This window comes from Neovison vison, chromosome 12, assembly GCF_020171115.1.
Source record: "Neovison vison isolate M4711 chromosome 12, ASM_NN_V1, whole genome shotgun sequence".
NCBI classification, from domain to species: Eukaryota; Metazoa; Chordata; class Mammalia; order Carnivora; family Mustelidae; genus Neogale; species Neogale vison.
Genome location: NC_058102.1, coordinates 47,762,074 through 47,774,482, shown reverse-complemented (window position 1 = coordinate 47,774,482; position 12,409 = coordinate 47,762,074). Strand labels below are relative to the sequence as shown.

General features: G+C 37.5%; 1 protein-coding gene across 5 annotated transcripts in view; it reads left to right on the top strand.

Annotated features, from left to right (window-relative positions):
• The window catches only part of FRS2 (fibroblast growth factor receptor substrate 2), a 152,793-nt gene extending 141,507 nt beyond the window's left edge, over positions 1-11,286 (top strand). For all 5 annotated transcript variants that reach the window (XM_044228736.1, XM_044228737.1, XM_044228733.1 and 2 more), the window contains 5 exons: positions 914-1,005; positions 2,224-2,410; positions 3,235-3,393; positions 3,780-3,943; positions 5,545-11,286. In XM_044228736.1, the coding sequence (XP_044084671.1) occupies positions 940-1,005; positions 2,224-2,410; positions 3,235-3,393; positions 3,780-3,943; positions 5,545-6,495 (1,527 nt within the window). In that variant the 5' untranslated portion in view covers positions 914-939 and the 3' untranslated portion in view covers positions 6,496-11,286. The remainder of the gene's footprint in view (positions 1-913; positions 1,006-2,223; positions 2,411-3,234; positions 3,394-3,779; positions 3,944-5,544) is intronic.
• Positions 11,287-12,409: the final 1,123 nt, after the last annotated feature.

The window sequence follows — 12,409 nt, the reverse complement described above, 5'->3', positions numbered from 1 at the left end:
TCTGTAGCCAGGGATGAGATTATAAAGAACCTCATGTCATGTTGACGAGCTTCAAATTTTTTCCCCAAGGTAGCGAAGAGCCCCTGAAGAATTTTAAGCTGGTTTTTATCAGATTTGTGTTTTTTTTTTAATCTAATAGCTTCTTGTGCTTCCTTCCCTTCCCCTTTCCAAATATTGTCATATTTGTTCTGATTCTTCCCCTTTTTTAAATGATGTTTTAAATTTTTTCTTTGTTCATTTGGTGTTTTCCTGAACACTTAATGTCACTTAAAATCTATTATCTCTAACCTTGTGTGGGAAAGAAGGATTAGACAGACACGCTCTATCAGTTTTGTTGATACTTTCTACGTTGAGTTACTCCTTGATTGTTGGGTTGTTTTTCTCTCTTAATGAACTATTCCAAATTTTTTTGTGTGTCTTATTTACCAATCAACTTCTGCCTGGTGAGGTACATGAAGGATATACTGCAGTGAGTAATAAGAATCAAAATACCTTCCAAACTTGAAGTCCAACATCCCTTTGGAAATTTATTAAAAGAGGAACATGAAATTTCTGATAAACCATTAATTAATTAATGGATTAATTCCACAAATGACTTTATTTAAATAGGGTTCCATATGAGATGAGACCCTAACTTTTGTTAAGATAATTTAAAAATAGGCAGACCTTTGCAATTTAAACTGGAAATTTGAGATTTCTATGAAGACTGCCTCACAAAATTATTTTCCTTGTCACTGAACAGAGTTTACCAGCTGAGTGTGTGAAATCTAGCTCAGCCCAGTACCATCTTGGGCTTAAATTTCCTCATCAGGATAATGCAGGCCTTATACTAGATGATTTCTAAAGTCTTTTTCTGTTTTGTGATTTTTGTATCCTATATTTAATAACTTTTTCCAAATTATCTTTCGTGTAGTGCTCACATGGTCTTCTGAAGAAGCCATGGGTAGCTGTTGTAGCTGTCCAGATAAAGACACTGTCCCAGATAACCATCGGAACAAGTTTAAGGTTAGTAAAACTGGTTGAGTTCTATCTCTCTGCCTAGTCGGATATTCTTCTTTTTCTCCACATTATATATCTTACTTCCTCACTTTTATTTCTAGACTCTTCTTTTTCTCTTTGTGTCCACTCTGCCTTTTCTTGTTTTAACAAATGATGACAATATGTTCTTACTTTAGTCCTCTCCATCCAATTAGAGCCATACAGTTTTAGTAAAATTTTTTTTTAATGCCATTTTATAGGTGCCTCTTCAGTCTGGTCACCACCTCCCAGTCATTGCTTCATGCCTGGATAGTTTCTTTGCTGAACTCTGCCTTGAGTCAGTCACCTTTGTGATCCATCTTAGAGTTGACATTATATTAATCATCCTCTTTCATCATTCTAAAACTTCTGGTGTTCTGTTACCTAGAGCCCAGATGCTCCATTTCTTACCTCTCCACAGCCATTTAGTGTCTCTCGTAGTCTAACCTCAGGTTGTTACACATCATGGCCTCTGGATCACACAGACCCATGTGTAAGTCGAAACCCTGCTGCTTTGTAGGTTTGAGACTTGGGCAGGTTACCTTATCACTGTGTGTTAAGTTTTGTACAGTGGAGAAAATAATATTATCTGCAGTTTAGGATTGTTTTGAGGATTAAATGGGAAAATACTTGGAAAGTACTCTGCCAATCCCAGAAATACAGACTGTTTTCTCAAAATGTTACCGACTCCTAAACTCAGCAGTGCGAGGCCTGCCCTTCCCTGAACTCTGTGCCAGTCTTGTCTTGGTCTCTCGGAAACATACTTTCTTCATGTCTGCTGTAGCACTGCACCTTCAGGATATGCCCCGCAACCCCTGACCCACCAGTTCTCTCCTGAGGCCCAGCCCAAGTCCCTCCTCCTCTCACGTGAAGGTATCTCCATCCACCCTAGGCCACACTTCCTGCCTTTTGCAGCCTCGGTTGCACCCATTTTGTCAGTTGCTCACATACAGCCTTGTCTTGTTGACTTCATGTTTGTGTATCTGATACGCTCACTGGGCATGTGAGCTTCTTGTGGGTGGCACCAGGTCTTACACTGCTGCATAGCCCATGCGCTACACACACGTTGGCTGGTGGATGAATTAACAAAGGAGCGAATAACTGAACCAGTCAGCGACAGTGCCTTTTACTGACAGACTGGCGAAATACGTGTATGACTCTCCAGCGGGAACATTAGGGTGGTACTAATTAAATTTTCTTTTTTAGGTCATTAATGTGGATGATGATGGGAATGAGTTAGGTTCTGGCATAATGGAACTGACAGACACAGAACTGATTTTATACACTCGGAAACGTGACTCGGTAAAATGGCACTACCTCTGCCTGCGGCGCTATGGCTATGATTCAAATCTCTTTTCTTTCGAAAGTGGCCGAAGGTGTCAGACTGGACAAGGTCGGTGGAGCCTTTCATTTTTTTTCTTCTCCAAACAGTATCACATTTGAAAATTATTCTTTCAGTTATTCTATTTACGATGTTTAAATTAATACTTTACTTTTTTCCTGATAGAAAAAAAAATCCCCCAACTAAACGGATTATTAAGAAAAGAGATGCAGCAAACCATGACTTCATTTATCAGGCATTACTCAGCACATTCTCTATGTCCAGAATTTTGACTCATATTATTTAAGATTTTCAGTAGTTGATTAGCTCCACTCATATTATTTAAGATTTTCAGTAGTTGATTAGCTCCAGTAAATTGACTATGTATCTTTACTGTTACAACTTCCTGGGGAAAGAACCTAAACTTTTGTGGCCTGTTGCTTGATAGGCCTTGCACAAGTTACATGATCTCTGTAGAACATCAGATTTCTTGTCTGTCAGAAAGGAATGCTGATCCCTACTTTTCAGAACTCTTGTAATGATTAAACAAGGTAAGGATTGTAAACCATGGATCGAGGCATGGACAAATGGTGAAGGATCACCTTGGTAATGGTGACTTGGGTGCCCCCTGCTGTTAAAAAACAGACCAAAGGAAGTGTTCAAATCTTGTTTTTGTCTGCCTTGTTTTGGACATATGAAAATTATTCTGTGAATTTCCTTTTGGGTTTATGTTTTGAAACAGAGACTATCATTAATTTATCAGACATTTGATTAAAAGACCCTTCTTCCTGTCAGTGCATAGAATGCTTACTTTACAGTTCTGTTCTTTGACAGGTGTTCCTGTATTTTATTTAAAGCTACAGCTACCATTTTCCCCTTCTCTTTTATATTTATAGGAATCTTTGCCTTTAAGTGTGCCCGTGCAGAAGAATTATTTAACATGTTGCAAGAAATTATGCAAAATAATAGTATAAATGTGGTGGAAGAGCCAGTTGTAGAAAGGAATAATCATCAGACAGAATTGGAAGTCCCCAGAACACCTCGAACACCTACAAGTAAGTACCAGTTCTCTCTCTTGTATTTTGAATAGTAGACATTCATAAACTTTGAATTATGGATATTTAATCTGTCACGCCTTAGAAATCACCATGATTTAAGATGAGTGTAATGGTTGTCAGTTCTTTTTTTTAAAGCTGATAGAGCTATAATTATAAATATTTTTAATGTTTTAAGTAGGAACATATTAAAAGTTCTGTATTATCTAAAATGTGAATGGAAAGTTAGAGTGGAAGGAGGATGTTGTTTGTGCTCTGGTTTCTGTTGCGTCTTACAGAAACACCTTGCTTAATTTTCTCAGCTTAGATTCCATTCTCATTCACTTTTATCTCTATCTTCTCCCCATATCCTGCTTTTCTTCTTAAACCAATAAACAAAAACTCAGCTCCAGGGTTTGCTGCTCAGAATTTACCGAATGGATATCCCCGATATCCCTCATTCGGAGATGCTTCCTCCCATCCGTCAAGCAGACATCCTTCCGTGGGGAGTGCACGGCTGCCTTCCGTGGGTGAAGAATCTACACATCCTTTGCTTGTGGCCGAGGAGCAAGTAAGCATGAGCTACTGTCTAATGGGATGACAGACTGGGTGGAGTTAAAGCATTGCTGCGCTGATGTGTGGAAATTTCAGTCTGAATTTTAGCTTTCACTGTTTATGACTTTTGTAGTATAGAATCAGAGGAAACAGCATATATTTTCTAACATATGCCAAATACGTACAGGTATGGAGGGAGACATAGCATCACAGCAGCCTGTGGACTCACAGGAGAGGTGCATCTGTAGGGAAGGACGGATAGAACTAATGGTCAGTTCCGGTTACAATAACCTCCAGTGGATCTGGAATTTGTACTGCTTTTTATATCAGTGCACTACTAGCAGCAAGGTAGCTTTCGTTGTCAGTGTTTGTATGAGGCTCTTTAATGTTTCTGACTATTCTGTTTTTCATTTGAGGAGTGAAGTATTTGGTTGAACATCGTCTGTATGTTAATTAGTTATTCTTATCTCTCGTAAACCAAATGGTCACATATCATTAAGAAATTTTTACTGTTTTAAAATCTGTTTCTCTGTGTTCTCTACATAGTAAATGAATTCTTAGTTACTATAATTACACTTCCCTCAGTTTTTGCATTTTTTGAAATTTTTCAAATTTTGTGAATAGTCTTCCAAACTTTCTTTTTTTTTTTTTTTCCCAAGATTTATTTATTTGAGAGAGAGTGCACACACATGCGTGCTTGTGAGCGTGGAGGGAGGGACAGAGGGAGAAGGAGAGAATCTCAAGCAGACTCCCCCACAACCATGCTTCACCTCTACCCTGCCACCCTCCCACCACCCCCAACCCCGCCAAGCCAGAAGCCCAACACAGTGCTCAATCCCATGACCCCGAGATCATGACCTGAGCCAAAATCAAGAGTTGATACTTAATAGACTGAGCCACCCAGGTGCCCCTAGTCTTCCACAAACATTTTATATTGTTCCCCAAAAATATCGTTGACCTTTTCTAAATAGTGATGATTTCTTAGTAGGTTGCATTTATTTTATACCAATGCATTTTATAGAACTCTTATTAAATCTGGCAGGGTTTATCTCTTTATTTGGTCACATTATCTGCAAATCATGATAAATTTGTCTCTCTTTTTTTTAATGCTTGTTATTCCTTATTTCTAAATTATGTTTCAGTGTATTATGAGAATTTCTAAAAAGCATCAAAATGATAATCCCAATATGTTCCTGACTTTTTTTGACAGAATGCTTTTCATGTATCAAGTACAACGTTATGTGTTATTTTAGAGTAGTTATTCTGTTTCTGTTTTTGTTTTTCTTAGATTTTTATGTATTTATTTGAAACAGAGAGGGAGAAGCTGACTCTCCACTCTGAGCAGTGAGCCTAACTTGGGGTTCAGCCCCAGGACCCTGACATCATGACCTGAGCCAAAGGCAGGTGGTTAACTGACTGAGCCACTCAGGCACCCCAGAGTTATTTATTCTTTTATCAAGTGAAGAAAGTGTTTCCACATTCCTCTTCTCTCCCCACCTTTTTATTAGTGAAAAACAAAGACAAAAGCTTTGAAGGAGAGAGAAAGTTAATCGATAAAATTTAACTGATATGGTCAGCCTTTTATTGGTTATTGTCCACTCTTCTGTTTTGCTTTAGGTACATACCTATGTCAACACTACAGGCGTGCAAGAAGAGCGGAAAAACCGCACAAGTGTGCATGTCCCGTTGGAGGCGAGGATTTCGAATGCTGAAAGCAACACACCAAAAGAAGAACCAAGTCGTGTTGAGGACAGGGACCCTCAGATTCTTCTTGAACCCGAAGGAGTCAAATTTGTCTTAGGACCAACCCCTGTTCAAAAGCAGTTAATGGAAAAAGAGAAACTGGAGCAACTTGGAAGAGACCAAGTCAGTGGAAGTGGTGCCAATAGCACAGAATGGGACACTGGATATGACAGTGACGAGCGAAGAGATGCGCCCTCTGTTAACAAGCTGGTGTATGAAAATATAAATGGGTTATCTATCCCTAGTGCCTCAGGGGTCAGGAGAGGTCGTCTGACATCCAGCAGTACCTCAGATACCCAGAATATCAACAACTCAGCTCAGAGAAGAACTGCATTATTAAACTATGAAAATTTACCATCTTTGCCTCCTGTTTGGGAAGCCCGCAAGCTTAGTAGGGATGAAGATGACAATTTAGGACCAAAGACCCCATCTCTAAATGGCTACCATAATAATCTAGATCCAATGCATAACTATGTAAATACAGAGAATGTAACAGTGCCGGCAAGTGCTCACAAAATAGAATATTCGAGGCGTCGGGACTGTACGCCGACAGTCTTTAACTTTGATATCAGACGCCCCAGTTTAGAACACAGGCAGCTCAATTACATACAGGTGGACTTGGAAGGTGGCAGTGACTCTGACAACCCTCAGACTCCAAAAACGCCTACCACTCCCCTTCCGCAAACCCCTACCAGGCGCACAGAGCTGTATGCTGTGATAGACATCGAGAGAACTGCTGCTATGTCAAATTTGCAGAAAGCGTTGCCGCGAGATGATGGTACATCTAGGAAGACTAGACATAATAGTACTGACCTGCCCATGTGAGCCTGGAAGGCGGTACATTGTTTGCACCTTTGTGAAGTTTTAACCAATGAAGATGCAACTGCTTCATTGTCATTTCTAAACACTAACTCCTTTTATAGACTGATAAGATTTTTTTTTTTCTGAATATTTCCTGTGCTTCTTTAACTAAAGGGAATTAATGTAGAGCAGGTACTCATTAAAGAACACTAATTTCAGTATGTACTACTCATTACTGTACAGCAGCATTCCCATTTTCACAGTGCCTATTTAAAATGAGAGTTGAAGAGAGTGACATGCTGGTCGATTTTATCAGTAGTCTGGACTTACGCATATCATTCATGTCTAAGTCATGGTTGGCATTTAAAACATTTTATAAAGCCTCTTGATAACGTGCATTGCTAACAGATAACTCTAGGCGTTGAAAGTACTATTTGTAGATTCACTATTCATGGTATATGGCCTCCAGCATGTAACATGAGGAATCCTGTATTTCATTAATTGTAGGCTTTTTGACTTGAGCCAAAACATGTAAAGGAAATAGAAGTACCACACCTCCTTATATACCAGTCAGTTCCTTTGCCTTCTGCATTACTAGGAAGAGTCATGCTCCTGGGAATATGGTTTGCTCTTGGTGTGTTGAAAGGCAGGAAGGAGACAAGATTTTCTGTTTACTCATCTCATGATGTCATTTGAAGGGCATGCCCAGATATCTTAATCAGAATTACACTAGACTCAAAAAATCAGTCTCAGGTCACTTTACCCAAAAACATTTGGAAATCTGAACCACAATCTCCTGCGAGTTTCTCTCCTGTAGATTATGAACAGTGACATTGTTTTCTGGAGGCATTTGTGCCATTAGGTTGCCATTTACCTTCAGTTTTTCCTTTGGTGTCCGGGATGTCTTATTTTGTTGCTTAATGTCTTTTTTTCCATTTAAAATGTTCAAGTTTGTATATAGTTTTGAAATTGGATTATGTGTTCTTTGTCGTTTCGTTTGCATTTTTGTCAAATTGTGGTTTTGAAGGTTCATTTGGAACTTACTGTTATTCTATAACAGGGTTGCCCTTGTCCAGTATTTATTTATATGCTGTTTACTTTTCAAGTTGATGAAAACATTCGCTCAATTTGAAACTTCACTTGTGTCCATAGGTGATCTCTTTAACAGCCGAGGAAAAAAAGGAAGCTACTTTTAACACGCAAAGTTCCCTAAAGGTACTGTGTTCTCTCTGTGGGCACCCTCCCCAGCACTTTAGCAGTGATTCCCTCGTCACGCGGCTGCAATTATATTTTGCCCACAGTAGTGCTCCTCAGCTCTGTTCTCCTTTCACTCGTGGCTGGAGCTTCGGTTATCCCTTGATTCCATTAGAATGTTAGGAGTGTTGCCAGCATAGCAGGTACAGTGGAAGTCTTAGAGCAATGAGATTGTGTCATAATTTAGGATTTAGAATGAATTGAAGTTTATATAAACTGAAGAGAGTCCATAAGTCCTTAACTCTTGGAAAATCAAGAGTGTTCGTTTTTCAAACGCTAGAGAAGACAAGGGATGGTACAGTAGAAAGGCTAGGTTCCTGTTTTCTCTAGATATGAGGAAGTTTGAGATCATGATTTGGATCTTCTGCCAGATGTAACTAAGGTTTCAGTCATAGAGCACCCAACCTGATGAGTAAATAATTATAGGACAGTGGATGGATTAGCAGAATAATAGAGTGGGACCATTATAAAGAAAATAAATTATTAAAGGTATCTTTATTATTTTCAGTGCCATTGGTTTATGTGCATAGCAGAATTTTCTTTCTTCTTCTTCTTTTTTTTTCCTGTGTACTTGGTGCTTAATAAAGTGTTTCCTGTTCTCTAGAAAGAGAGCAGTGGTATAGGTGTGCAGTTTCCATTTTAATACATTGTTCCATTTATGCTTTCTTCTGAGTAGATTGCTAATTGTGCCAAATTTATATGATGGTTTTTGTAATGTGGAATAAGAATTATGATGGAACCAGTACATGTGGTTTTCTCCAAAACAAGCAGTCAAGACAGAACCTCCAAATGAAAGGGCTGACCTATTGATTCATTTTGGAGGTTGGATACTTTATTTTCTTTCTTTTCCTCATTATTTTCATTTTCCTTCCAGAGTCTAATTAGTTTTTATGTATTTTAGGTAGCTCCAATATAATCATTGCAGGTTATGCTTTAAATACTGTGTGCTTTAAATGAAAATGGGACCAATTTGTCTGCTAAGAATTTGATTTTAGGTACTATGTGTATTAGGAAGATGTATACAACTGGTGTTTATTTCTAGATGTCTCTGGAAATCACCTGTGTTCCTATTTAATAAAAAGTAATGTAGAACACTACTTGTCCTTTGCAGTAGTCTAGTCATGGGCATTAGGCTCTGTCCTGGAAGAATGTACCTGTTACTAGGTGCATTTTAGAATGAGATATTTTATTGGGATATAATTGTGGCCATATGTTTCAGATTTTCTGAGACAGACCTAATTATAGATATTCTGTTCCCCTTGGTAGACCATGGGATCCCACTTTTTGGTTTTGGAAATAGAATCATCATTCATATGCTTTCCCTCCAATAGAGTCCTCTTTTATCCATACAGGTGATAACAGCTTTTTATCCCAGATCAGAGGTTGGAAACTGATATGGGTATTACCTGTGTTTTTTCGTCACGTCTTTTGCTTCCCAGTTTCATCTTCCTTTAAAAATGAAAATATGGTGCCTTCCCTCCCTCCAGGAAGATTGGCAAATAGTTCCTTTTATTTACTGCTACTGTGGAGTGATGAGATATGCACTTTACTCTTGAAGACTCAGCAAAAAGCTTTTCACTTCCCAGTATATCCAGAATAGATCACATTTGGGACTTATGAAAATTTGCCAAGCAATCTTTGTTTTTTATAGATACTAATGTTGACCCCACAGTTCAATGTTATAAGTCAAGCTAGTCTTTGTTTATTCCTCCCCTCCTCAAAAAAATCTGTGGCACAACATATAAAAATGTACCTCAATAATGTTCTATTAAAAATGGGACAGGGGCCTTATGTTTTCATAATTTCCCAGTAATGTGCCACCATATTTTTGCCTCAAGGTAAAGGTTTTAACAAGCTAAAAAGTACTTCCCAGTCCCCGCTGTGCTGTTCCTAACCCATAATGCCCAAGTGTTTTGTGCAATGTGTAGTGTGTGTGTATAAATATATATATGTATATGTATATGTATATGTATATACATATATATGTATATATATCCTTGAAATAGACATACCATCAGAGACAACATTCAGAAGTAACTGATGTATTGGCATCTTGTTCATATTTCTGATATTGAGGTATACGGTACTAATTACCTTTTCCCTGATGTTTGCCAAATTTGAATAAAGGCATTGGTACAAAATTACAGAATGTATAGAAAATGTTTTTGGCTTGAAAAACTAACAGATATTTTATGACATACCACAGTATACTCTGCCCAAACCAGCACCCTATCTATCCTGTTCTTTACATCCCTATTCCCCATTCCTACTTCCTCATTTTTTGGTATAACACAATTCTTTTGTAGCATCAATACAATTATAATTCTATGACAATTGGACAATAGTAGCATGGAAATGGACTGGTATTAATAGTACAGTAGTCACCGGTGTGCCACATTTGCATTAGTAAATGCAAAATATACATTTTATAAAGAAAAAATTTTGTGTTAAGTTTTTTATTTTCATTACATTGTATAATACTGTAAGATTATTGTATGTCCTAATTTGCATTATAAATGTTTTTTTCCTACGTAAAGGCATAAATATAGCAACTTTGTATAAAGGTAGCTTGTTAGATTTTTAATTTTTTCTTTTATAAAAATTGTCTAACAGTGGGACTACCATTGCCAAATTGTATATGAAATAGGAATTTTATCCCCTATGGTTAATTTCTTTTATAAACATTCCATATTTCTCTAATAAAAGACATAAGTGATACTGTACTATGCATAAATTGTATATTAATGCTGTTTCATATCAGCATTTTAAATTTTGGTTTGCATTTTTAATATTGGCAAAATTTACCACTGTTTATTAAACCTTGTTGTATATGTAACAACATCTTTTGCCCTCTATCCCTTCCCACCCTTTGTTCTCTGTTTCTCCCTATCAGTGCCAACTTCATACATTTTGTAGCATGGCAATAAAATATAACTTTTACACTGAGGCCAAGTGTGGCTTTTTGGAGGATGTGGAGCTGGGAGGATTGCCCTCTAGTCGTTCTTTGCATATGACTTTTTGCCATATAAACCATATCTCCAGGCATGAGAAATTATCTCATATATGATGTAAACATGCTTTTAAGGACAAGTGTGAATGTGCTTTTAAGCTTAATTTCTGTCATAACAAATAAGAACTAATTTTTTTATCTTTGGAAAAGTCACAGTTCTTGGAGTACAATCAAACCTTTATTAACTGGAGTACTTAAAGAATAAGCTAATAATTGAATTTAGTTCAACAAGGGCTAAGCAACACATTTTTTAAAATCCTTATTTATTGTAGAGTATTAGTATACTGTCCTAAAAATTATATGTAAAATATGGTTTAATCTTAGATGATTTAGAATCTTGCAATGCCTTACTGTTGTCATTCTGGCATAAATTTCCATAATGAGGTACTCAAGTTGATACTGGAATCTGAGCTGACTATACACTGACCTTAAGCATTCATGAAAAACTGCTTTGTTGAATAAAATCTGATTGGAGTTCTTATGGTTACTTTCCCCTTCTTGCCGAAAGTAGATTGCAATAAAACCCCAATAAAAGTTTGGTTGGATACCTATTTAAAGTTTTCCTGTATTTATATTTCACACATTTCTTAAAACTTTATGATAAGAGGTTTTATTTCTTAGTTTCCTGTCATTGCCTCCCATTTTCAAAGCGATCATGTAATGAATGGATTAAAAGACCATGTTTCATCAAAGTGAAATGAAATTGTAAGTGTTTGACAGACTCTATCACAGTTTTATTCATGTGGCCATTCAAACTAGTAGTTCTCAGCTTTGAGACTCCAAACCTATTTTTGAGTCACAGCATGAGCACTGCAAAGCCTATTTGGGTACAGCTCAAGATGGAGATCATTTAAACAATGGAGGGGTAGACGAGTCCACATATGATTGGCTGCTTCCTGTGTGCCAGACACCATGGAACCCATAGATTGGTTAAGATGTGCAGAGATGGCATCTTGGGAAATTAGGGCATTTGTCCTCGGAAATTTAAAACTTCTTTGGGTTATTTCTGTACTTTTGAGTTTCTTTGAAGACAGTAGCCATTCACACGTTATTCTTACTTAATGGATGAGCACGAACTAAGTCCTGTGCTACCAATAAAGATAGAAGTCCTTGTGCTCAAAAGTTTAGAATTGCTTTTCTAATGGGGGCAGTGTCCTCCTGTCCCGCCCCCACCCCAGAGAACTAAGCTCTGAAACAAATCTAATAAATTCTTCTGATACTTCTAGAATGGTACTAGCTGTATACCTTAGGAGAATTGAAAAAAAATTGTTACTCCAATTATTAATAAAAGTGGTATGATAAAGACACACAAAGGAAGGGCATCAAACTCAAAGAGCGGAGATTTTCAAGAAAAACCTAGAGAAGGTAATCCCTAAGGTGTTTGATGAGAGTCTTCGTAGATTTAGAGCAGGAGAGGAAAGAATGTCTTAGGGAGAAGGAATAAGATACAAAGGCACAGTTGTATATATACAACTGTACATAGATCATGATTGTTCATTGGTGACAAGGGGTTCCGTATGGAGTATAGATTGCAAAGGCAGGGTGGGGGATAGAGGAGGAGAAAGAAATGAGAGCACAAAGGTGTAGAAGAGGAAGGAATTTTTGTTTTAATCTGAGGTGAGAATTTAGAGGATTTTAATCATTGGAGGAACAATAGTTTAGAAAGATGACTCT